The 26,088-nt window shown below is 42.2% G+C and overlaps 1 protein-coding gene across 1 annotated transcript; it reads left to right on the forward strand.

Annotated features, from left to right (window-relative positions):
* The first annotated feature begins 1,636 nt into the window (after positions 1-1,636).
* Positions 1,637-25,493, forward strand: LOC124027315 (phosphatidate phosphatase LPIN2-like). The gene is made up of 19 exons (XM_046339778.1): positions 1,637-1,771; positions 5,310-5,510; positions 5,627-5,722; positions 7,445-7,698; positions 9,760-9,867; positions 11,229-11,337; positions 12,655-13,651; positions 13,824-13,920; positions 15,650-15,837; positions 16,116-16,209; positions 16,327-16,396; positions 16,599-16,697; positions 17,255-17,349; positions 17,469-17,607; positions 20,632-20,780; positions 20,928-21,014; positions 21,318-21,585; positions 22,448-22,551; positions 22,811-25,493. The coding sequence occupies exons 2-19, from the start codon at positions 5,319-5,321 to the stop codon at positions 22,956-22,958; spliced, it is 3,294 nt and encodes a 1,097-aa protein (XP_046195734.1). The 5' UTR covers positions 1,637-1,771; positions 5,310-5,318; the 3' UTR covers positions 22,959-25,493.
* The last annotated feature ends 595 nt before the right edge of the window (positions 25,494-26,088 follow it).

Here is a 26,088-nt window from a genome sequence, read left to right on the forward strand (position 1 = left end):
GAAGCTGCCAGTTGAGGACTTGTGAGGCGTATGTTTCTCAAACTAGACACTAATGTACTTGTCCTCTTGCTCAGTTGTGCACCGGGGCCTCCCACTCCTTTCTATTCTGGTTAGAAACTGTTTGCGCTGTTCTGTGAAGGGAGTAGTACAGAGCGTTGTACGAGATCTTCAGTTTCTTGGAATAGCCTTCGTTTCTCAAACAAGAATAGACTGACGAGTTTCAGAAGAAAGTTGTTTGTTTCTGGCAATTTTGAGCATGCAATCGAACCCACAAATGCTGATGCTCCAGATACTCAACTAGTCTAAAGGCCAGTTTTATTGCTTCTTTAATCAGGATAACACTTTTCAGCTGTGCTAACATAATTGCAAAAGGGTTTTCTAATGATCAATTATCCTTTTAAAATTATAAACTTGGATGAGCTAACACAACGTGCCATTGGAACACATGAGTGATGGTTGCTGATAATGGGCCTCTGTGACGCCTATGTAAATATTCCATACAAAAATCAGCCATTCCAGCTACGATAGTAATTTACAACATCAATGTCTACACTGTATTTCTGATCAATTTGAGGTTATTTTAAAGGACAATTTTTTAAGTGACCCCAAACTTTTTAATGGTAGGGTATATATAATTTAAATGTACAAAATATTGATGTAGCAACTACAGATTGGACCTTTAAATCTATCAAAAGTGTGCACGTTTGAACATGTGTCCATTAGGCACATGGGCTTTTTTTTATCCGTATGAATTTGATTGTGCAATAAAAGCCCAATTTCTATTCCATAGATTTGGATCCGCACTATGTAGCGCATTTTTCATTGGCTGTCCACTGGTTTCAAAAACAATGATTGATAGGCAGCTACTATTTCTTTAATTTAACCATTATTGGGTTCAAATACACATTTAGACTTGTGAACAGCCATCCACAACAACCACCATCTGTAAAGCACAATAATAAGTGACATCCTTATCGACTTCACCACTGCTGTCATCCTTACCTCCAAGCGTTTGTTCTAATTGGATAATATGTGGATGCCGACAGCAGTCGCACCATTGGAAGACATTGCTTCGACTGTAGCGGACAAAAACCTATTCCTGCTATTTTCCGCGATCGGTGGTGTGTCATCATACGGGTCTCTGATTTGTGGTCAGATTCGCTCAGGTGGAACAAATATAAATGTGAGCCTTTTTTCGATGCTGATGTGAATGTCATTGAGAAAATAAAGAATTGTCAAAGATTTTTTTCACAAACATATTTTCTGAATTTCAAAGTAATCCTCGAAGTAATCATATAGTTTTTCAAAAGTATCTAATCTGATTACAATATTTTTGCTGGTAATGTAACGGATTACAATTAGTTTTTGTAATCCCTTATATGTAAGGAATGACATGTAATTTGTTACTCCCCAACCAGCATTCGATAATATATGTTTTATTTATTTAACCTTTATATAAGTTCAATAAGAATTACTTTCATTTACAAGTGTAAATAAAGGCTATTGATACCGTAGTTTAATACATTTTATTAAACTACGGCATGTTTATTGCGTTTGCCCCAGATTAACCCTTTACGTCTAAATACGTAGCTCTGGGTGCACGCATTGACTACAAAACAAACCAGAGGCGTGTTCTTTGCTTTTTCCCCATATATTTTAATTGGTTATTCGAATGATTGACTTGCGTCTTCTTCCATTCATAGAATCGTGTGTGCATGCGCCTGAAGTAGGAAGTATCACTTAATAATTTTTCGGAAACTCTGTCTGCCAGGTAAGATAAAAATCAACAGAATCGTGACTTTAGTGTTGTTTAAGAGTTCCAAAATGACAATTGGCGTTGATGTGTGAGACAATCATACGTTGATATGTTATAAAGCTTTGTTTTGTAAAGTGAATCTAATAGTTGCTATTTCAGCCAGCCGCGTCGCAAGAGACGGGGAGTTGGGTCGATCCTGTTGTTATCCAGAATATGAATTCCCTGACAACTATCTAAATCAGCTATGATGGCTGGCTAGCTGGTAGCCTACCACCAACTGCTTTTAGCTACGCAACTGGTTTGAAAACGATAGATGGTTACCGAATGTAGTCTGTTTTAGACATGCAGACTGCCAGGCTAAGTGTCTGGATGTTCGTCATTATAAAAATAATAAATTAATCATAATTTGGAAGCGCGGTTTGTTTGACTGACTAGTTAGTTACTATAGCTAGTTAGCACAGCCACAATGTCAACTTTATTTTTGGAATATTATGGCTACATTTACACAGGCAGCCCAATTCTGATAGTTTTTCCCACATTGGTCTTTTCACCAATCAGATAAGATATTTTTTCCAACAATGGGCAAACAAATCAGAATTGGGCTGCCTGCCCCGAGGTCAATTCTGTTCAAGACATCTGACGTTCTCACCCAGTTAGGCATGTCACAGTTTTTGTCCAAATAATACCTTGTTTGAAATCTGACCCATCCCTTAAATTAACAAACTCACTATTGAGGGAGTGAGGATTTTGGCATCAAATTTGATGCTATTAGATCATGTGACCATGGCAAATTCCACCTACACCTGTTTTACAGGTCATGTCATGGCCATTATTTGCTCCACATCAGGGGCATGCTGGTAGCATATATGTCAGAGGTACACACAGTAAGTGGATGACATTAACAGATGGGATGAGTCTATTAATTTTTTTGCCTCTGGGCTTGTTTGCCTTTGAATTATCTCTACCACTTAGGCTAATCTGAATGAATGGTTCCCCATGACTATGATGCATGTCGTGGCTAAGATGCATGTTGTAGCCTGTCTGACACATCAGGACATGTAGAAATCGCATGCTTTGTCTAACGCTTGAAAGGATCAGCAGCAAAGTCACAAGTCATTCGCATACCGGCCATTCATAGTGATCTGAGAAGCCTTACTGCAGTAGTACTACAGATCAACTAGCTTAATCATGGATGGACGTCTTCATGTAAAGTAATATGCCTACTCTTGGTTTGTAAGAAATGTATCATCAAATGTCAGTTTTACCACACCCCCATACTCAATTTGCTCTACCTCCATTTTGTCCATTGTGGGCTTTGTGTCCAGACTCCATTTTACTTTAATTTTACATGGGGCGGCAGGGTAGCCTTGTGGTTAGAGCGTTGGACTCGTAACCGGAAGGTTGCAAGTTCAAACCCCCGAGCCGACAAGGTACAAATCTGTCGTTCTGCCCCTGAACAGGCAGTTAACCCACTGTTCCTAGGCCATTATTGAAAATAAGAATTTGTTCTTAACTGACTTGCCTGGTTAAATAAAGGTAAAATAAAAATAAAAATACTTCTGACCGCACGTATTATTTCACAAAATAGCCTAATGTATCACAAAAATTAGCAACCACAACTAGAAAAGCCTGAAATAGCAAAGAGAAGAACACAATCACACCACCATCGCTCTAGCCCAGGAGCTTTCCAGTGTCCCGGCCTACTTTTCTAGAAGCAGCATGGCTAGGTTATTAGGTCAATTGCACTGTGTGGACCTCTACTCACACCATACTTTCTTCCTCACCCCCTTGTGAAGTGTGCACCAACTCACCTTTATTGAAGAATACCTACTGTAGCCTAAGCTGTTTAACATAGAATTTATAGAATTTCAGACAATAGGTCTAAGTAGAGTACCACTATCTCTAAATGTATTGATTTGTTAGGCCTAGAGCCTGTTACATTGTCATAACCTCAGACCTGTCTTAGTAACAAAATAGTTAGCAGTAATCTGCAGTTCAAACAATAAGAAAGTGTCAACCAAACACTGATTTAAATGGACAAATGTATAATACATTTAAGTGTCTAAAAATGGATGTAGCAAGTGCAGCTATCCCCTTTGAATTAAGAGAGCGAGATCTATCATATTTCACCCAATGAATAGGAACTATATAAGGTGTGTTTATTCATCATCATGAGTAGTTCAATTAAATCACATCGCTAGATTGTTGTGTTGGTTCTGCAGTGCTGAACCTTGATCTTGATCAGAGTATCTTTAACCTATTTCTTTCATTCCAAAGGTCAGTAAAGCTTGTTTCAAACACTTAGGCTAGCCTATTAGCATCTTAGTTTAGCATGACAAAAGATTTGACAGTGGACTTGATCCTGGTACACAAAACATTAGGAACACATAGTTTAAAGTGGCTAGTGATCCATGTATTACATAAAGATGGCAAGATGCAGTAGATGATATAGAGTACAGTATATACATATGAGATGAGTAGGGTATGTAAACATTATATTAAGTGGCATTGTTTAAAGTGGCTAGTGATACATTTTTTTTCTCACATCAATTCCATCAATTTCCATTGTGGCTGGAGTTGAGTCAGTATGTTGGCAGCAGCCACTCAATGTTAGTTGTGGCTGTTTAACAGTCTGATGGCCTTGAGATTGAAAAACAGCTTCTGTCTCTCGGTCCCAGCTTTGATGCACCTGTACTGACCTCGCCTTCTGGATGATAGCGGGGTGAACAGGCAGTGGCTTGGGTGGTTGTTGTCCTTGATGATCTTTATGGCCTTTCTGTGACATCGGGTGGTGTGGGTGTCCTGGAGGGCAGGTAGTTTGCCCCCGGTGATGCGTTGTGCAGACCTCACTACCCTCTGGAGAGCCTTACGGTTGTGGGCGGAGCAGTTGCCGTACCAGGCGGTGATACAGCCCGACAGGATGCTCTCGATTGTGCATCTGTGGAAGTTTGTGAGTGCTTTTGCTGACAAGCTAAATTTCATCAGCCTCCTGAGGTTGAAGAGGTGCTGCTGCGCCTTCTTCACAACGCTGTCTGTGTGGGTGGACCAATTCAGTTTGTCCGTGATGTGTACGCCGAGGATCTTAACTTACTATCCTCTCCACTTCTTGATACACATGGGAATTGTTCAGAAGGAAAAACCCAGCAGCATTGTAGTTCTTGACACAAAACCGTTGCGCCTTGCACCTATTACCATACCTAAATCAGAACATGTAAGTGACTTTGAAATGTCCATTCACCCTCTGAATGGCACACATGGACAATCCATGTCTCATGGGTTAAAAATCCTTCTTTAAACCAAACCCCCCCTTCATCTAAACTGATATTTTTTTTAATGGTTTTAACAAGTGATGTCAATAAGGGATCATAGCTTTCACCTGGTTAGTCTATGTCATGGAAAGACCAGGTGTTCCTAATGTTTTGTACTTTCAGTGTATGTAAATATTCTGCTTTGCCAACAAACTTGGATGATATATCTCAAATGAATAAGATTGGTAAAGAATTGTGTAAACATTGGACAAGAATTGCCCCTTGACCTGCTCTCTCCCCTCCAGTCCCAGACCATGAACTACGTGGGGCAGCTGGCGGAGACTGTGTTTGTGACGGTCAAAGAACTATACCGGGGCCTGAACCCGGCCACACTTACGGGGGCCATCGACGTCATCGTGGTGCGTCAGCCCGACGGCAGCCTCCAGTGCTCTCCGTTCCATGTGCGCTTTGGCAAGCTGGGGGTGCTGCGCTCCAAGGAGAAAGTGGTGAGTATGAAGAAGAAGATTGGAGTGGGTGGTGGTGTTTACAAATGGAGGGTGCATGTACTGTATGTAAGCGGATCGTCTCTCACACACACACTGCCTGTGACCGTGTGTTGCAGGTGGACATAGAGATCAATGGGGAGCCAGTTCACCTGCAAATGAAACTGGGGGACAATGGAGAAGCTTTTTTTGTGGAGGAAAATGAGGATTTTGAGGTATGTTTTTAAACATTTTGTTTTGACTATCTGATCCTATAGGTTTGTTCAGTCATGGAGGTGAACCTCTCTTTATAGTTATGTTGAGCTAATAGGGAAGGTGACATGATGTAACCTATTTTGTTTCTTCTGTAGCTTATTGATGCTGTACAGTACATTAGGAAGGTATTCAGACCCCTTCACTTTTTCCGTATTTTGTTACGTTACAGCCGTATACAATTGGCTCATTCATCCCCTTCCTCTCCCCTGTAACTATTCCCCAGGTCGTTGCTGTAAATGAGAATGTGTTCTCAGTCAACTTACCTGGTAAAATAACGGATAAATAAATACATTCTAAAATGGCTGAATTTGTACCCCCCCCAAAGCAAAAACACATTTTTAGAAATTTTAGCTAATTTATTACAAATATAAAACTAAAATATCATATTTTACATAAGTATTCAGACCCTTTACTCAGTACTTTGTTGTAGCACCTTTGGCAGCGATTACAACCTTGAGTCTTCTTGGGTATGACTCTACAAGCTTGGCACACCTGTATTTGGGGAATTTCTTCCATTCGTCTCTCCAGATCCACTCAAGCCCTGTCAGATTGGATGGGGAGCGTCACTGCACAGCTATTTTCAGTTCTCTCCAGAGATGTTCAAGTCCAGGCTCTGTCTGGGCCACTAAAGGACATTCAGAGACTTGTCCTGAAACCACTCCTGCATTGTCTTGACTGTGTGCTTCGTGTCATTGTCCTGTTGGAAGGTGAAACTTTGCCCCAGTCTGAGGTCCTGAGCGCTCTGCAATAGGTTTTCATCAACGATCTCTCTGTACTTTGCTCTGTTCATCTTTCCCTCAATCCTGACTAGTCTCCCAGTCCCTGCTTGTAAAAAACGTCCACACAGCATGATGCTGCCATCACCATCACCATGCTTCACCGTAGGGATGGTGCCAGGTTTCCTCCAGATGTGATACTTGGCATTCAGGCCAAATAGGTCAATCTTGGTTTCATCAGACCAGAGAATCTTGTTTCTTATGGTCTAAGAGTTTTTAGTTGTCTTTTGACAAACTCCAAGCGGGCTGTCATGTGCCTTTTACTGAGGAGTGGCTTCCATCTGGCCACTCTACCATCAAGGCCTGATTGGTGGAGTACTGCGGAGATTATTGTTCTGTTGGAAGTTTTTCCCCTCCCCACAGAGGAACTCTGGAGCTCTGTCAGTCACCTCCCTGACCAAGGCCCTTATCCCCCGATTGCTCAGTTTGGTGGTGCCAAACATCTTCCATTTAAGAAGGATGGAGGCCACTGTATTTTTGGGGACCTACAATGCTGCAGACATTTTTTTGGTAACCTTCTCCAGATCTGTGCCCCGACACAATTCTGTCTCGGCGCTCTATGGACAATTCATTGGACCTCATGGCTTGGTTTTTGCTCTGACATACACTGTCAACTGTGACCATATATAGACAGGTGTGTGCCTTTTCAAATCATGTCCAATCAATTGAATTGACCACAGGTGGACTCCAAGTTTTAGAAACATCTGAGCTCAATTTTTGAGTCTCATAGCAAAGGGAATGAATATTTATGTAAAAAAGGTATTTCTGTTTTGTTTTTTTATGATGAGGAACAACTTTGATTAACTTTAGAATAAGTCTGTAACGTAACAATGTGGAGAAAGTCAAGGGGTCTGAATACTTTCCCAATGTAATTCAAACCTTAGTTTGACATGTGCACCCCCCCAGTCCAGAGTGCCAGCCCACCTCTGCACGTCGCCCATCCACATGGAGCTGCTGGAGGTGGCCGAGGAAACCTTAGAGGGGCTCCCCAGTTCCGGAAGCACACGAAGGAAAAAGAGGCGGCGAGTGCGCATACGCTCCGACTCCCACCTAAGAGAAGATGGTAGCTCTTCGTCCGACGAAAGGGAGAGAGCGAGGGAGCAGTCAGGAGAACAGGAGAGCCACTCCAAAGAAGAGCCCAGCACGCCCATGCTTGCCAGGTCACTATCAGGGTTGTTCCACGAATAGAGTACATTTTGGGTAGTGTAACAGGTGTCGTTTTAGAGTTCAGAAATCAGCATTTGAAACTTTTTCACCTGTATTTTATATTGAAAGTCACTTTGTTTTTGTTGCTTCGATCAGGGGCGTGCAACTATAATTTTCCTTTGATGAAAATACATTGCTGCAACACATTTGGCAGAAAATAGCTTCATTCATCAGATGCAATTTGACACAAGTTGGCTGGCAGCCACAAATGTAATTGAGCTTACAATGAAAAGGCAAGGTATGTTTTTGCCAAAACGATGCATATTTCTAATGTTTGTCATAGAAAGAATGTAGCCAGCTACGTTTGCTTGAAATTAGTCTTGCATTTTACCCGAGAAAAGTGTAGCTACTTTTCTTGGTTGTAGCCTACATCTCTCTGCTGATAGAATGCCCATTCGTGAATTCTCATCCGAGTGCAGCTGAATCACAAAATTAGTCTGAGCAGAAATGACAAAACGCAGCGTGAAAAACATGACACTTCTGAAACTAAATTTTTGTTTTTTTATATTCTATATATTATATAGAGCACACGTTCAACTTAATAAAACCTATATTTTTCCCATCTCAAAATAAAATGACAGTTGAGTTTTTCCATCTTAAATCATCCATAAATAACCTTGTGACAGGGGGAATAGAAGCTTGGTGTGTGCAACAGGGAGAGCAATTGAATGCAAGCTTCACCAAAAAGTTTACATTTTTTAAAGATTTCTAGACTATCTATTAGTGCTCAGCGATGAACCGAAATGTCAGTTATTTTTCGATGTCTAATTGTCCAAGTTTGGACACACCTATTAATTTCACGTTTATATTTTATTTTTACTATTTTCTACATTGTAGAATAATAGTGAAGACATCAAAACTATGAAATCATACAGTAACCAAAAGTGTTAAACAAATCAATATATTTTACATTTTGAGATTCTTCAAAGTAGCCACCCTTAAAAAAAAATGTTTAAAAAATACAATAGAAAAATAATTAAAGAGCAACAAAATAACAGTAGCAAGGCTATATACAGGGAATACCAGTACAGAGTAAATGTGCGGGGGCACAGGTTAGTCAAGGTTAACAACAAATGAAACAAATGTAAGATACACAACAACTTAAATATTTTAGAAATGTAAATAACTGATGGTTAAAAAGTGATAAGCAGTCACTACTGTCATGGGACTTTTGTATAATTGAAAACTTGATAATTTTTAATTTTCAAACCGAGCTGACCTCATGACTATCTGTGGGCAACGGTTGACATGATATGCTCGACAGGCTCAGTTTCCCACCACAAAACACCAGAAAATGGACAAAAAGATTACATCCAGCTGTCCTGCTTTTACAGTATAATTTGATTCCATGTTCAATGTTTCTTTTGAAAATATAATTTTAAAGGTATAATTTCATCATATTAAAAAGAGTTAAGTTCACCTATCAGGGTTGACCTTAAAATGAGGGACTGAAGTAAAGTAATCACATGAAATAAATGATCATCTTCAGAAATGATTGTCAAAGCCAGAACGTAAGTAGGGCCTTACAATGATGGTGAAAACGTGGACAAATGGTGGCGATAAGTGGGTTAAAATCTTGCTAGAAGTTTGAAAAACTAGAAGAGAGACAGATTTTTGGCAATAAAGAAAGTCTTTATTAATATAAAAAATCTAATTTATTGAATTTTACATGTGGTCTATAATAAAGGGCACTTCATGTAAGATAACAGGCTTTTAAAAATTAAATATTGGTGAAAAAATGTTACTTAAAATATCAAAGGGATGTAAAATGTACTCTTCGTTGAACAACCTATCAACTACAATTTGAAAACATTGATTTCTTTGGTTGAAAATTACTATTCTATCGGTTTCATTGTGCCGTCCAAGCCAAATCAGGCAGGTGGAAGGCGAATACATATTCAACCCAGGTCTAATTGTTAGATTTTGCATCCGGTATGTGGCTTTGAGTGATCAGCTTTAGTGTTCTGAAACCCTGTGGCTAACTTTTTAAATATATTTCTTTGTCTCCCTAACAGTAAGTCTGTGTACTTCTCGCTGTCAGAGGAGCCGCATGAAGAGTTGGTGGCCGTGCAGACCAGGGACGTCCACCCTCACTCTGATGGAGAGTGGTCCCCCTCAGAGAGGTCAATACAATCAATCAAATCAAATCAAAATCAAATGTATTTATATAGCCCTTCGTACATCAGCTGATATCTCAAAGTGCTGTACAGAAACCCAGCCTAAAACCCCAAACAGCAAGCAATGCAGGTGTAGAAGCACGGTGGCTAGGAAAAACTCCCTAGAAAGGCCAAAACCTAGGAAGAAACCTAGAGGAACCAGGCTATGTGGGGTGGCCAGTCCTCTTCTGGCTGTGCCGGGTGGAGATTATAACAGAACATGGCCAAGATGTTCAAATGTTCATAAATTACCAGCATGGTTGAATAATAATAAGGCAGAACAGTTGAAACTGGAGCAGCAGCATGGCCAGGTGGACTGGGGACAGCAAGGAGTCATCATGTCAGGTAGTCCTGGGGCATGGTCCTAGGGCTCAGGTCCTCCGAGAGAGAGAAAGAAAGAGGGAAGGAGAGAATTAGAGAACGCACACTTAGATTCACACAGGACACCGAATAGGACAGGAGAAGTACAGACCCTAGCCCCTCGACACATAAACTACTGCAGCATAAATACTGGAGGCTGAGACAGAGGGGTCAGGAGACACTGTGGCCCCATCCGAGGACACCCCCGTACAGGGCCAAACAGGAAGGATATAACCCCACCCACTTTGCCAAAGCACAGCCCCCACACCACTAATCACACCACCAATCAATCAAATGTATTTTATAAATCCCATTTTATATCAACAGTTGTCACAGTGCTTTACAGAAACCCAGCCTAAACTCCCAAAGAGCAAGCAATGCAGGCAGAAGCACCGTGGCCACGAAAAAATAACTGAGGAGCCAGGCTCTGAGTGGCCAGTCCTCTTCTGGCTGTACCAATTAGAGACTTAAGAGTACATTTGGCCAGACAACAGGTCAGACAATTTACCAGACCCTAAAAAAAATTATCCAATGAGTTTGCTTTTTGAACCAGGACTAGGATAGTCTAATCTGTGTCCTAGCAACCGCCCCTGGTAGTCACTTAAAATAAGTTTGTATTTTCATTCTCTTTTACTGCCTGTCCCCCTCTTTCTCCAGTTTATGAACCCTCTGTCACTTTTCCCCTCCTGTCTTTTTTTCTCCTGCTCTCTCTAATTAGGAAAAACAGTCACACATCTGAGGTTAATTGTTGCAGGTGTGTGCAAATTATTTGTAATTATTGTTGAAATAAGAAAGAAAAAAACCTGCACGCTCCGCTTGCCGCTATCATTTGTTTATCTAGCTTAGCTTACGTATGCATGACCTTCATCAGAGCCTTCTGGGAGCTTCTTCTGACCCCCCCGCCCCCATCTCTTTCTGTCTCTCTTTCCTTTAGTTAATTAGCCTCTCTCTGTGTCTTCTATTTCCAGTGTGTTCTATAGTCGTCCTTCCTCCCCCAAGAGTGACTCTGAGCTGCTGGTGAAGCCTCCGGAGTCTTCAGGGCCTCCGATGCAGTGGAACTGGGGCGGCTTTCCCGAGGTATAACATAACAGGGCATATTGAGGCCCTAACTGGGTGTACAGGTGTCATAACAGGACATATGGGTATCATAACACGCCATATGTGTCATAATGGGACAGAGGGGTCATAACAGGAAGTACAGGTGTCATAAAAGGACATTAGGGATGTAACAATTCACTGATGGGCGTCCATCCCCAGTTCAAAAGTGGCATGAATTGGTCCGATAATTATTTAACACATCAACAGGCGCTTCACTGTTTTTTTTTTTACTCGTATAATTGTATTCCCCCCCCCCCCCTCCAAAAATATCTAATATTTTGTGACTGAGTTGATGTGTACTCTCCTTACATTTAAGTCTTTTACTTCAGTAGCCTAACTAACTACGCATGTAACTGTGTATGAGTCATTGATCTTTAAGTCTGATAACAACTGCGCAGAGTGCAGGTGCTCATGCCAACCAGAGCCTCCCTGATCTAATATTCCTAGCATCTTCAGCATTCAAATGTTTGTAAAATGTCTTTCGCAATGTCAACTCATAGGCTTTATTAGTTGGGTGACACCCAATGTTATTTGCTTGGTCATTGTTACCAAATGCACTGTAGAATTGTTTTTTTACCGACAGAGTTGTGTATACTACCGGTGTGTCACAACTCACTGCTGCTGATTGGGGCTTTTCGATTGCCAGGTTCACCATTGGAAAGATGAAGGTAGTTTTGCTTTAAATAGTCAGTTTATTTGGTCATTTTTACATGGACAGGGTAAAGTTGTAATTTCGGCTGTACTTATTTTGAGCTGCATTGTAGGCCTATGGTCTGAGCGGGAGTCGGAGTAGAGCAGCTCTCAATGTTCTAAACATTTAGCAGATGCTCATCCAGAGTGATTTAGTCAGGTGCAATTGGGGTTATGTGCCTTGCTGAAGGTCACATTGACAGATTTTTTTTCACCAAGTCTGCTCGTGGGATTCAACACTCTTAACCGATAGACTACCTACCGCCCCAAATGGTCAAAACCGTTCACTTTTAAGACTGGTGAAATCCAAAGCTGTTCTATAATAATTGCTAATTTCTACAGATAAATATTGACATATTACTAAGCGCCCCAAAAAATGTGCTGCGAAAATGCCAAGTTAATTGGTGGGTGATGGGGATTTCCCCCCTCCCACACACTCACACAGTACAGTCGTTCCTGTACTGTATCAGAGCCCATGTATCTAGATGCGAATCGAATCGTGGTTGAAAGGCACATCCCTACATGACACAGGACGTACAGGTGTTATAAACAGTTTGTTCAGTAGCTCCCATCACCACACTGCTTTGTTTTCCCTGCTCCCTCTAGATGTGTCCAACGGAGAGAGGGAGGGTGGAGGTGCAGCATGTCTCTGCTGGCATCCACTGCTCGGACAGCTCCCACTTCCGCACCATCCAGCGGCAGGACTCCTTCGACATGGGCTTGGAGCCCGGGGTCCACTTTGTCCGAGAGAGCAGTAGCGTCACGGTGGTGGTCAGGCCCACGCCCAGGACTGGACCAGCGGTCCAACCCACAGAAAGTTCACGCATAGACCTGGAGAGATCCTCCAATATGACCCACTCCACCCCGAATCACCACACCTCAGAGCCGCTAACATTGGCATCATTAGCGATGGCTAGCATAGAATCGCCCCAAGCCCCAGGGCCTAGAAAAACAAAAACGCAGCCACAAGTAGAGACCCAGCAGGCAGGGGATGAAGTAGCCGAGGAGTCCCCATCCAACCCGGAGCTGGAAGACTCCAGAAACTCCCTGGCTAACACAATTAGTATGGCTAATGTAGACAACACTGATAGACAAGCTAGCGAAGAAAGCACAGCAAATGTTGAATGTGTAGCTGACAACATGGTTAGCCAAGTTGAAAACGACTGTATAGACACACATATCCCATCCATAAAAGGTAGCAAAGCTGGCACAAATAGCGCAGACAGGCTAGCTAGCGACAGCACAGCTGCTTTAGATAACAAGGCTAGTTTGGCTAACACAACTAGCTATGCCAGTGCAGCCAACTTAGGTCTCATTACCACAGAGTACCTGGGTAGCAGAGCACAACCAGAACAGCACAGTGCCTTTCTAGAACCCAATGGACAAGGGCCAGAAGTTGTCTTGAGTGAGGGTGGCAGCGGGATTGAGCCCTGCACCGAGGGAGGGGAGAACACAGAGAATGGCTCTGTAATGATGGACAAAGCCACAGATTGCTCCCTGACCAATCAGGCTGCAGAGAGTGTCGGAGTGACAGACTTGTTAGCCACTGAGGCTCTGGGGGAGGAGCAGTCTAGCTCAGCAGAGCACCAGGACAAGAAGAAAGGTGAGAAACCGATCTCGTCTCACTCCTAAACCCTGGGCACGCATCCTGTAGATCTGAGAGGATTTGAAAGGTATACAAATTATAGTAACATTTTCAAGAGGATTTGAGTGTTGGTTTTGACATGACATTGAATTGTGTGGTCTGTCTCTGCTGCTGTGCTGTGTGAACACAGGTAAACGCAGTCAGCACCTTGGACCCTCTGACATCTACCTGGATGACTTGTCTAACCTGGACCCAGAGGTGGCAGCTCTCTACTTCCCACCTAAAAGGTAAAGGGCTCCCAGCTCTCCTTCCGTCCGTCCTTCATTTTCTTCCTCAATAGCATGCAGTGAATTCATATTAGACGAAAAGAAGAAACAAGTATGACATCCTAGCATTGAAAGTGCAGGTTGGCATTTATTGTCATGCATCTTGCACTGGAGGCAGCTCTGCAAAGTCAGAAAATCTGATTTTAAACTTAACCACACTACTAACCCTAAAGTGTAACCCTAACCAAGACCAAAAAATCTCCTTTTTGTTTTCAGGAATGTATATAGCCAATTTTGACTCAAATTGGCCCATCTAGTGAAAATTGCTCAGTTCTGCCTCCAGGGCAAGATTCATGACAGTGAACGTAAACCTGCGTTTAACCCTTGTCCTACAATTCTCTTTCCCACACCCTCCACCCCGTGGAAATCAAATAATAAAATCTCCATTTAGAATTGATTTGCTTAAGGTAGAGAGATGCTTTTTTTGTTGCATTGTCTGCTTCTCAATCCACCAAATCTGCTGATATCACCCTTCCACATCAGCGGTGAAATGAGGTAGAGCTGGAGCAGTGTTTGTCAGACCATGATACATTCCAAAAATCGGTCTTCTCACGAAAACGTCTGTAGCGTCCGAACGGTTTGGCCTGAACTATTATGAACCCTATATTGACAGATGACTCAATACGACCCCCACAAGCCTCTTGGGACTCCTCTGAAGCTCCCCAGTACTAGTTTTAAAAATGAATGGAAGTGTGTATATATGGAGATAAATGCATATAAAACCAAATATAAAATATTTCTTATGTCTCTCAGAAATAGGACCGACATTTCAGAACAAACTTCCTTTAGATTTTTTGGGGGGACTATCTGTTGTAACATGTAGTGATTCTGTTATTCAATGCATTTCTATTGGCTAATAGCAGTAATGCAAAACTCAATGTTCCCTCTAGATGGTTAAAGCATACAAAATATTTAATGTCACATTATCTAACTTTCTATTTTTGTATACCCAAAATGCCTACTATTTAGAATGCAATTACAGGTATTCGGACATGGCCAGTGAGCTTACATAGTAGGTGAGTGCATGGATTCTAACATGGAGCTACTTATAGTTAGAACGGACATTACTCTTTATAAACTGGAGTTTTCATGCCCCACAGAATTATGTTTTGGTATTTCCCATGGAATGAAGGTCAACAGGCAATGGATTTCATAATATGTAGCCCAAATTGTCACCTTTCCCCCACTTCTGTCGAGAAATGACCCAAGTTCCCAGTTGGCATACCTTCCGCAATCCACACTTACTTAGTGTCAAGGATGACACAAATCAGTTAACTATGTGTATAATGTAGCAGGATGCGTTCCCTAACCAGATCATGAGTAATGTTATCTTATCTTAGGCTTGACTGTCCTCACAAGGCAGGTCACACTGGTAGGGACTCACATGGACATCAGCAAACATAAGATGTCATAGACTGTATCACATCCTATACCAAATCAAGTCATTTTTGAGTGTTTCTCAAAGTTAGAACCTGTTGATCCCACTCCTGAATAGCACCTGATAAATGCAACAGCTTGGAACTTTCTATTCCCTCATAGTGATGAAATATTAGTGTTAGATTATCCATTATGTACATGGAATTAGCATGGGGATCAATTCCCTTTCAACTCAGGCAATTCACTTCTCAAGTAAACACGTAAAATGCATAGTGGTAGAAGATTTTGCTAATGGTTATGCCTCTCCACTCAGTGAGGCAGAAGGATGCTCGCGGCTCAGTGCGGAGCAAGGGTCCGGTTCTGGTAACCAGTCTCCCCAGTCGGTGGGCAGTGGGGCCATGGACAGCGGCACAGAGTACCTGTCTGACTCTACCACCGACCACATGGACGTTACAATGTCCCTCTGCGGCCATACCGGCCACACCAGTCAAATCAACAAAGGTGTGTGTGTATCCTAATTTGATCACCCTGTTGCAGAAGAACTTTCCTGCGATGTCTATTTCTGTGCAGCTGTGTATGTGTCCGATGGAAGGAACCACATCCGCTCACCATTAGCTGCTTCTAGTGATGATCTTTAACAAGCTAGAGAGAACAATGAAGACGGACCTTTTTTAGATGAAATGAACACGTGGTAACCTATGCATTCTTACCAATTTCTAACAGTTGGATTGATGAGACTTTTTCTTGACTTTCTCTATTGCCATTTGCCTCTGTTCCAGATCAGTTTATGGAGCACGTTGTGAACTACCAGGATTTGGTGAGCAACCCTGGAATCATCGAAGATCCAAACCTGGTTATCTGCATCAACTCAAAGTAAGTGTTAGAGTTGCATTTGGTGATGTACAATACGTTGTTTGCTTGTAGTTCTGCCATCATATTTTGAATGTCTGTCCATTGACACATTCATATTTTTTTTTTGTGCTCTTTTAGGTATTATAACTGGGCAGTGGCTGCCCCTATGGTCCTGTCAATGCAAGTTTTTCAAAAGAATATACCAAAGGTAAATCTCTAATCTCTACCCTTGTTCACTTCCCTTCGTGAATTTGAAATGAAATGACAAGTATAAATAAATATGAAGGAAGTTTCTCTCTGGCTCATACCTACTGACACCAATGTATGGGGAGTAGTGTACGAGTGCACACTTCAGGAGGAAGTAGGGAAAGTGGTGACAGGTGTTATCTTTAACATTGTACTGTATGTAGAGTGCCATTGACCAGCTGGTGAAGGACAAGATGCCCAAAAAGTCTGGCCGCTGGTGGTTCTCCTGGAGGAGGAAGGACATGGACACTAACTCAAACCAGGTAGACGATCACAGCGTTTCTCAATCCATGCTAGGGTTGTGTTCAGTATGCACAAAATGGAAGAAAAAAGGAAGGTACTATCTGAACTTGTCCAATAAGAAACAATCATTTTGCAACATGTTTTGCTAGGGTGTCACATAATTAACACGACCCAGGTTTTCTGGGAACCCCCAGCCATTACACATGTTGTTCCTGTCCAGCACACCTTATAATTAACTTTTTAGTCAGTTTGGAATTTCATGAATCATCATCGTATTTAATTAAGCAATAAGGCACAAAAGGCTGTGCTATATCATGAATATAGTCACAGATAAATGCTGTTGAAAGAAATTCAAGAGAAGGTTCGGACAGCATCGTGGACATGATGATATTCTTATGGCGGCGCAGTGATAACTCTGAAGGAACTGTTAGCAGGCATAGGTGTGCCAATTTCAGCAAATACGCCACAGCTTTGAACACTGCTCGTCCAATCAGCATCCAGGGTCCAAACTACCCGTTTTATAACGGTAAAGAGCCGCCTAACAACAACAATATGTTTCTGTCTTTCCCTATGGCAGACTGGAGAGAACTCTAAGCAGGACCAAGAGGAGGCACAGACCAAGAATGATGTCTCAACCTCTATGTCTGTCACTGGTCCCTCAACAACCATACTGTGAGTGATTACACACATATATACACACACACACACAGTTCCTTATGCGTAACGCATATGACCGATTTGAGTTTATTTTAGCTGATGGACTAGTAATTCTGCCATGTGTGACTTTTCAGGGCGACTCTGGATGACCTGACTAGTGACGAGGAGGCGGGCCTAGGCAGAGTGGGCAACCTATCATCAGAGACCATAAACACTGCCCAGTGTTTTAGCCAAATGTACCGCAAGTCCCTACGCCTCACCTCCGAACAGATAGTACGTCATCACTGCCACACACACGCCAGTCATTTTTCTGCCATTGATATCCTTGGGTGGGCTGCCTAAGCATTTTTTCAGATCGCCTAAGTCCATTCCTTTTTTGGGATCGAAAAATGTTTTCCCTGTAAACTTAAATGACTGAAACCCGATATACAGGATATACAGTGCTGTGAAAAAGTATTTGTCCCCAGAGCAGAATTCATGGTTCCTTCTATTAAGGCAAGTCGTCCAGGTCCTGAGGCAGCAAAGCATCCCCAAATTAACACACTACAACCACCATGCTTGACCGTTGGTGTAAGGTTCTTACTATGGCATGCAGTGTTTGATTTGTCAGGCATAATGGGACCCATCTCATCCAAAAAAGTTATTATTTTGACTAATCTTGTCTATAGAATTCTTCCAAGAGTCTTGATGATCATCCAGGTTATTTTTGGCAAACTTGAGTCATCTTTTTGGTCAAGCATGGTGGTGGTTGTGTGACGGTTTGGGATTATTTGCTGCCTCAGGACCTGGACAGCTTGCCTTAATAGAAGGAACCATGAATTCTGCTCTGTATCAGACAATTCTACAGGAGAATGTCAGGCCTTCCATCTGTGAGTTGAAGCGCAGCTGGAACATGCAACAAAACAGACAGTGATCCAAAACACACAATCGAGTCAACATTAAATGGTTAAAACTAGACATTTTTAGTTTTGGAATGGCCTAGTCAAAGTCCAGAACTAATCCCAATTGAGATGTTGTTGCAGTCCATGCTTGAAAACCAACACATTTCACTGAGTTAAAGCAGTTCTGCATACAAGAGTGGGCCAACATTCTTCCACAGCGATGTGAAAGACTGATCAACAACTACAGTAAGCATTTGGTTGCTGTCATTGAGTGTAAGGGGGCAATTACTTTTTTACACAGGGGAATCTGTTGTTGAATAACTTTGTTAATTTAAAATATATATATATACATATTTGTACGCTCTGGTTCACTTTATCTACTAAGTTTTGTTTGAAGATCAAATTTAACATTCTGTAGCAAAAACAGAGAATCAGAAAGGGTGCAAATACTTTAACAGCACTAACTTGTATAGAAAAGGTGATGGATCAACAGTACCAGTCAAATGTTTGGAAACACCTACTCATTCAAGTTTTTTGTAAAAAAAAAAAAAAACTATTTTCTACATTGCAGAATAATAGTGAACACATCAACTATGAAATATCACATATGGAATCATGTAGTAAACAAGTCTAAATCTATTTTATATTTGAGATACTTCAAAGTAGCCACCCTTTGCCTTGACAGCTTTGCACACTCTTGGCATTCTCTCAACAAGCTTCACATGGAGTGCTTTTCGAACAGAGTTCCCACATATGCTGAGCACTTGTTGGCTTTTTTTCCTTCACTCTGCAGTCCAACTCATCCCAAACCATCACAAATGGGTTGAGGTCGGTGATTGTGTAGGCCAGGTCATCTGATGCAGCACTCTATCACTCTCTTTCTTGGTCAAATAGTCCTTACACAGTCTGGAGGTATGTTGGGTCAGTGTCCTGTGGAAAAACAAATGATAGTCCCACTAAGCGCAAACCAGATGGGATGGCGTATCGCTGCAGAATGCTGTGGTAGCCATGCTGGTTAAGTGTGCCTTCAATTCTAAATAGATCAGTGTCCCTAGCAAACACCATCACACCACCACCTCCATGCTTCACGGTGGGAAGTATACATGCAGAGATCATCCGTTCACCTACTCTGTGTCTCACAAAGACACGGCGGTTGGAACCAAAAACCTAAAATTTGGACTCCATTGCTCGTGTTTCGAGGCCCAAGAAAGTCTCTTCTTATTGGTGTCTTAGTAGTGGTGTATTTGCAGCAATTCAACCATGAAGGCCTGATTCACGCAGTCTCCTCTGAACATGTTGAGATTTGTTACTTGAACCCTATGAAGCATTTATTTGGGCTGCAGTGTCTGAGGCTGGTAACGCTAATGAACTTATCCTCTGCAGCAGAGGTAACTCTGGGTCTCCCATTCCTGTGGCGGTCCTCATGAGAGACAGTTTAATCAGAATGCTTGGATGATTTTTGTGACTGCACTTAAAGAAACCTAAGTTCTTGACATTTTCCGCATTGACTGAACTTCATGTCTTAAAGTAATGATGGACTGTAATTTCACTTTGCTTATTTGAGCTGTTCTTGCAATAATATGGACTTAGGTCTATTACCAAATAGGGCTATCTTCTGTATACCACACCTACCTTGTCAACTGATTGTCTCAAACTCATTAAGAAGGAAAGAAATTCCAGAAATGAACTTAACAAGGCACAGCTGTTAATTGAAATGTGTTCCTGGTGACTACCTCATGAAGCTGGTTGAGAGAATGCCAAGAGCGTGCAAAGCTGTCATCCAGGCATAGGGTGGCGACTTTGAAGTATCTAAAATATATTGTTTGAATTATAACACATTTTTTTTTGGTTACTGCATGATTCATAGTTTTGATATATCTATACTATTATTTGACCAATGTAGAAAATATTTAAAATACATTTAAAAATCCTGGAATGAGGAGGTCTAAACTTTTGGTGTTTGTTAACTAACAATCACAAAAATAAAAGTTAGACCGTCAGGAAGAATTGAACATTCCAAAAGCAATTTATTTAGCAGTAAAAAGAAGTTTGAGCAAAATATTAGCCATGGCAAAATTCATAGAATTGTAGGAAATTACCTTTTTTTTTTTTTTTTAAATGGCCACATTCTCTCAGCTCCAGGCCAAAATATGTAGAATTGCAGGACATTAGCTTTAAAACTGCAAACATTTCTCAGGTCCATGGAGAAATGTGCAGAATTGCAGTAAATTGTTTTAAAAAATGCTAAACGTTCTCTACACCACCAAGATGGGGGGCCTCCAAAATGTTGGCATGGCAGACGAGCCGACTGTGTCCCCCTGCCACTTCCACCACCTACGCCCATTTGATCTAGAAAAAAACCTGCACACACAGTCATACACACTGCCTCATAATCCCTACCCTGTGTTGTGATCAGGAGCGGTTGAACCTGCGTGAGGGGGCCAACAAGGTTATGTTCAGCGTAACCACTCAGTACCAGGGCACCTGTCGCTGCGAAGCCGCCATCTACCTGTGGAACTGGGACGACCACGTCGTCATCTCAGACATTGATGGCACCATCACAAAGTGAGTGTGTGTTTGTGTGTGTAAGAAAGGTACTACCCTGTGCTTTTAGAGACTGTTTAGCACCATCATGGCCCAGTATGATCCAATCTTTATGTACATGTGAATGTGTGTTCAATGCTTTATGATCTCTCTCCTTGCCCATTACAGGTCTGATGCCCTGGGTCATATCCTACCTCAGCTGGGGAAAGACTGGACACACCACGGCATTGCCCGTCTCTACCACAAAATCCACCAGTAAGTCACACCAGGGTCCTGTTCAGTAGATGTCTAGATAGTCCCTCTCTTTTTCAGTCTGTTTTCTTCTGTTAGGTTCATAATGAACAAGAAGCAGCCGTTCCCTCCACCATCAGTATTTACTGTGCATGTGTTGGTTCCAAAACTCTTATTTTGAGCCAAAATGAGAAAATCGTGAAACCTGCTCTAAATTCATGTGCCATTCTGTGCCTCTCATTGGAAGCCAGTGATAACTTACAAGATGCTTGTATCCAGTTGTTGTTTTATCAATGGGTAACCTCTCCCTCTCGCTCTCCCTTCCAGAAACGGATACAAGTTCCTCTACTGTTCGGCGCGGGCCATCGGCATGGCTGACATCACTAAGGGCTACCTGCAGTGGGTGAACGACAAAGGCACCGTCCTCCCCAAGGGCCCCGTGCTGCTGGCCCCCAGCAGTTTCTTCTCTGCCCTGCACAGAGAGGTGGTAGAGAAGAAGCCGGAGGTGTTCAAGATTGCCTGCCTCACCGACATCCGAGACCTGTTCAACCCCCACAGGAAGCCCTTCTATGCAGCCTTTGGCAACAGGACCAATGTGAGCCACACACAGTCACACACACACACACACACACACACACACACACACACAGGCCTTTTAGGAAACTATAACGTTTTATAGGGGACGGGCTGTACCAAATGAACAAATGGCGGGAAATAACACATGCATTTGAGCCAAGTGTGTTGTTTTTTTGCTCACTGTATACCAAACATATATATTTTTGTACTTTTACCCCCTTTTCATGATATCCAATTGGTAGTTAGTCTTGTCCCATCACTGCAACTCCCGTACGGACTCGGGAGAGGCAAAGGTCGAGAACCATGCGTCCTCCTGAAACATGACACTGCCAAGTCGCACTGCTTCTAGACGCACTGCTTGCTTAACCTGGAAGCCAGCCGCACCAATGTGTCGGAGGAAACAGCGTACAACTGGCGACAGAAGTCAGCGTGCATGCACCGGGCCCGCCACAAGGAGTCGCTAGAGCGAAATGGAACAAGGACATCCCAGCCCGGCCAAACCCTTCCTAACCCGGACAACGCTTTGCCAATTGTGCACCGCCTCATGGGTCTCCCGGTTGCGGCCGACTGCGAGACAGCCTTGGATTGAACCCGTGTCTGTAGTGACGCCACTAGTACTGCGATGCAGTGCCTTAGACCGCTGCACCACTCGGGAGGCCCACTGTATACATTTTTACTAAACAGTACTTTCTAAATAGTATGTAGTATGATTAGTCCACCGTATGTAGTTTTAGTAGGTAAGACAGATTTTAGACACTGCCACACACACACCGCTGACTCACTGTCTGTGTTTGGCAATCGTTTCTCAATCCATTCCCTGGGGGATGGATTTTTTGTATTTTAAATCTACCTTAAATCAAGTGTTGTCTGGGCTTTCCCAGGATGCCAATGCTTATAAGGAAGTGGGTGTCCCTGACACCAGGATCTTCACTGTGAACCCCAAGGGAGAGCTCATTCAGGAGAAGAACAAAGGGAGCAAGTCCTCGTAAGTACACTAGCCACAGAGGAGTGACGGTCATCAGTCCACCCCTCAAAAGTGCACACTAAATACATACAGTACAGTTGTCTTGATTTAATAATTATTTTAAAAATGTTAAAATGCTCCTGATAACAGCATGCTTTGGTTTAGAGCTTGCTGTCATGTCTGTTCCAAGATGCAGAATCGATCACTCCTAATAATTACAGCTGAATTTATAGAGCTGTGATAGCTCCGGCACATTATTGTGCGTGTGTGTGTGCCACAGGTACAGTCACCTGAGCGAGCTGGTGGAGCACTTCTTCCCTATGATCTCTGAGGATGGGAGGTCGTCCTCCTTCGACTTCCCCGAGTTCAGCCACTTCTCCTACTGGAGAGAGCCCCTACCACCACTGGACCTGTCTACTCTGGATTAGACACACACACACACACCATGGGACCTGTCTACTCTGGATTAGACACACACACACACACACACACACACCATGGGACCTGTCCACTCTGGATTAGACACATGCACACACTTGCCACTGGACCTGTCCTCTCTGGATTAGACACACACACTCGCCACTGGACCGGTCCACTCTGGATTAGACACACACACTGTCTGGGGCGGCAGGTAGCCTAGCCAAAAAGGTTGCTGGATCGAGTCCCCGAGAGGACGAGGTAAAAATCTGTCGTTCTGCTCCCGAGTAAGCCAGTTAACCCACTGTTCCCCAGGCGCTGAAGACGTGGATGTTGATTAAGGCAGCCTTCCGCACCTCTCTGTTTCAGAGGTGTTGGGTTAAATGCAGAAGACACATTTCAGTAGAATCCTTTCAGTTGTACTACTGACTAGACAACTGTACAACTGACTGGTTTTCCTTTCTCCCCTCTCATCACCCCTTTTTTCCCCTCTTTCGATCCCTTTGAGTTCAGAAATATTTTTAATTGATAAGCATTGATGGCCAGGAATATTGTAGATGTGCAAGGTTCTCATTTAATATACTCTGTTTTATGTTGATTCATCTGATGCAATTGAAAACTAAAGTTTCTAGCTTTCAGCTAAATGCACAGATGACACTGCATTTTACTCAACACTATAGACTTCATATTGTGCAATACAAAAAGACACTGCACTGGCCATACCATATTGCCATTATCCAAATGATACTGGCGCAATGTGCATTTGTGCTGCTCAACAATTCCAGTTATATTTACATTTTAGTCGTTTAGCACAGGGTTTTCCAAACTTTTTGACTCGGGCCCACCTTTCCAGTATTTGGGAACATCCCAAATACATTCCAGGGTTGAGTAAATTGACTGTTTGGGTAATTGAAATGGCCATGTTCTGGTCTGAAACGGTGCCTTTTTGCTTATGATTTATATGCTTTCATATTTAAAGGGATACTTAGGGATTGTATCTACTTCCCGAGGGTCAGATGAACTCATGGATACAATTTGTATCTCTCTGTGTACAGTTTGAAGGAAGTTGCTAACTAGCACACGTTGTCAGTTGACTGGATGTCTATTGGTATCTGCTACCACTTTGTGCTAATGCAAGTTAGTATTGGCTCACAAAACTACCTCTAACTTCCTTCATACTGGACACAGAGCCAGAAGCTGTATTCGAATACCCATACTAACATACTTAATGAGTATATACTATTAGTTCATTTTAGTATACATACTGTAAACGTCCTTTCAGGTGAGCGTACTAGCGCTTCCCCTGTCTACCGCAACTTCTTGCTAGCATAACAAATTACTAGCAAACAAATTACTAGCAAGACATCTTACGAGTAAATTCAACATGGAGTGCGCTCTGAGCGTTTGTAAATTCAGAGCGTTGTCAGATTGTCCTTTCATAAATTCAGAGCGTTTCACTCTGAGCTTCAGAACACACACTGGATACAGGCCCGTTCTGACCACACAAGGGCAGTCAAACATTCAAGCTAACGTGCTAGCTACTTCCAGACACAGATGAAAGAACACCTCACTCTGACCATTTACTCGCCCAAGCAGAGCTGGTTTTCCAGAGCGTTGGTGACCGTGCTGCTGGAAACAATCTAATTATGCATTTTTTGGCCGATGTTCACTGTCAGTGGCTATATTCAACTGGGGGTTGAGCGTTAGTAAATTCATCAGTTATTCTACGCTCTGCCACATGTGCACTCAGACGAGAGTGCTCTGGAATCAAAGTAGATGGCCAGAGCGAATTTATGAACGCACAAATGTCCATTGTGAACGCACAATGACTATACCACTTAGCTAAACTAAGAATAACGGGAGTAATCAAGTCACTAAACGTTGGGTAGTTAGTTAGATAGCATATAGTAAATATACTGGCAAGTTCGATGTATTAGTAGCCAACTAACCTTAGATAGCTAGCTAACATACTGGTACATAGTTCTGTAATGATATGCTATGCGCATTGTAAGGATGGTGTAGCTAACAAATTGTCAGCCAATAAGGTAACTTATTTGAAAAGTAATTTATTACATTTCTCATGTTCTTGAGCGTTTGTCATAATTAGTTAAACCAATGAATTTGTATCCGCTCTCGGACTTCGGCTGCTTATTTTCTTCAAGTCTGAAAATGTTGAAGTCACGCCCATTTTCTGAATAATTACATTATAGGCCCTTAAGCACGGAAAGAGTGTCCACTGCGTGTATACTTCGTATTTTGACAAATGTAGTATTCGAACACAGCTATAGACATGGTATCTACGAGTTCACTGGATTCTTAAGAAGTAGATAAAGGGCCTCATCGGCATTTTGGCAAAGTATCCCTTTAATTATATTTAGAAATATATATTTTTGTCATCCTAAGTGATACCAATTACTCTGTTTAGAGAGACATTGCATTGGACCCGAAGATCCTTGTTATTTTCAAATGATCTACTACACTGAAGACAAAATGTAAAGTGTTGGGCCCATGTTTCATGAGCTGAAATAAAAGATCCCAGAAATGTTCCATGTGCACAAAAAGCTTATTTCTCAAATTTTGTGAACTAATTTGTTTTTCATCCCTGTTAATTAGCATTTCTCCTTTGCAAAGATAACCCTTCCACCTGACAGGTGTGGCATATCAAGACGCTAATTAAACAGCATGATCATTACACAGGTGCACCTTGTGCTGGGGGCAATAAAAAGCCACTCTAATGTGCTATTTTCTTACACAACACAATGCCAGAGATGTCTCAAGTTTAGAGGGAGCGTGCAATTAGCATGTGGACTGCACGGATGTCCACAATAGCTGTTGCCAGATAGAGAAATTAACATTAAACTACCTTAAGCCACCTCCAATGTTTTAGTAAATGTGCCAGTATAAAAGCAACATGCAACAATTTCAAAGATTTTACTCAGTTACAGTTCATATAAGGAAATCGGTCAATTTAAATAAATTCATTAGGCTCTAATCTATGAATTTCACATGACTGGGAATACAGATATGCATCTGTTGGTTACAGATTCCTTTAAAAAAGGTAGGCGTGTGAATTAGAAAACCAGTCAGTGTGACCACCATTCACCTCATGCAGTGCAACACATTTTCTTTGCATAGAGTTGA

Source organism: Oncorhynchus gorbuscha, linkage group LG03 (genome assembly GCF_021184085.1).
Source record: "Oncorhynchus gorbuscha isolate QuinsamMale2020 ecotype Even-year linkage group LG03, OgorEven_v1.0, whole genome shotgun sequence".
Lineage (NCBI taxonomy): Eukaryota > Metazoa > Chordata > Actinopteri > Salmoniformes > Salmonidae > Oncorhynchus > Oncorhynchus gorbuscha.

What these genes read in the sequence shown, in the direction of transcription:
- LOC124027315 (XM_046339778.1), top strand. Translation starts at nt 5,319, where the DNA reads ATGAACTACGTGGGGCAGCTGGCGGAGACTGTGTTTGTGACGGTCAAA. An exon ending in TGCGCTCCAAGGAGAAAGTG is followed by an intron (nt 5,511 to 5,626) that starts GTGAGTATGAAG and finishes CGTGTGTTGCAG; the next exon opens with GTGGACATAGAGATCAATGG. An exon ending in TTCAAAAGAATATACCAAAG is followed by an intron (nt 16,397 to 16,598) that starts GTAAATCTCTAA and finishes TACTGTATGTAG; the next exon opens with AGTGCCATTGACCAGCTGGT.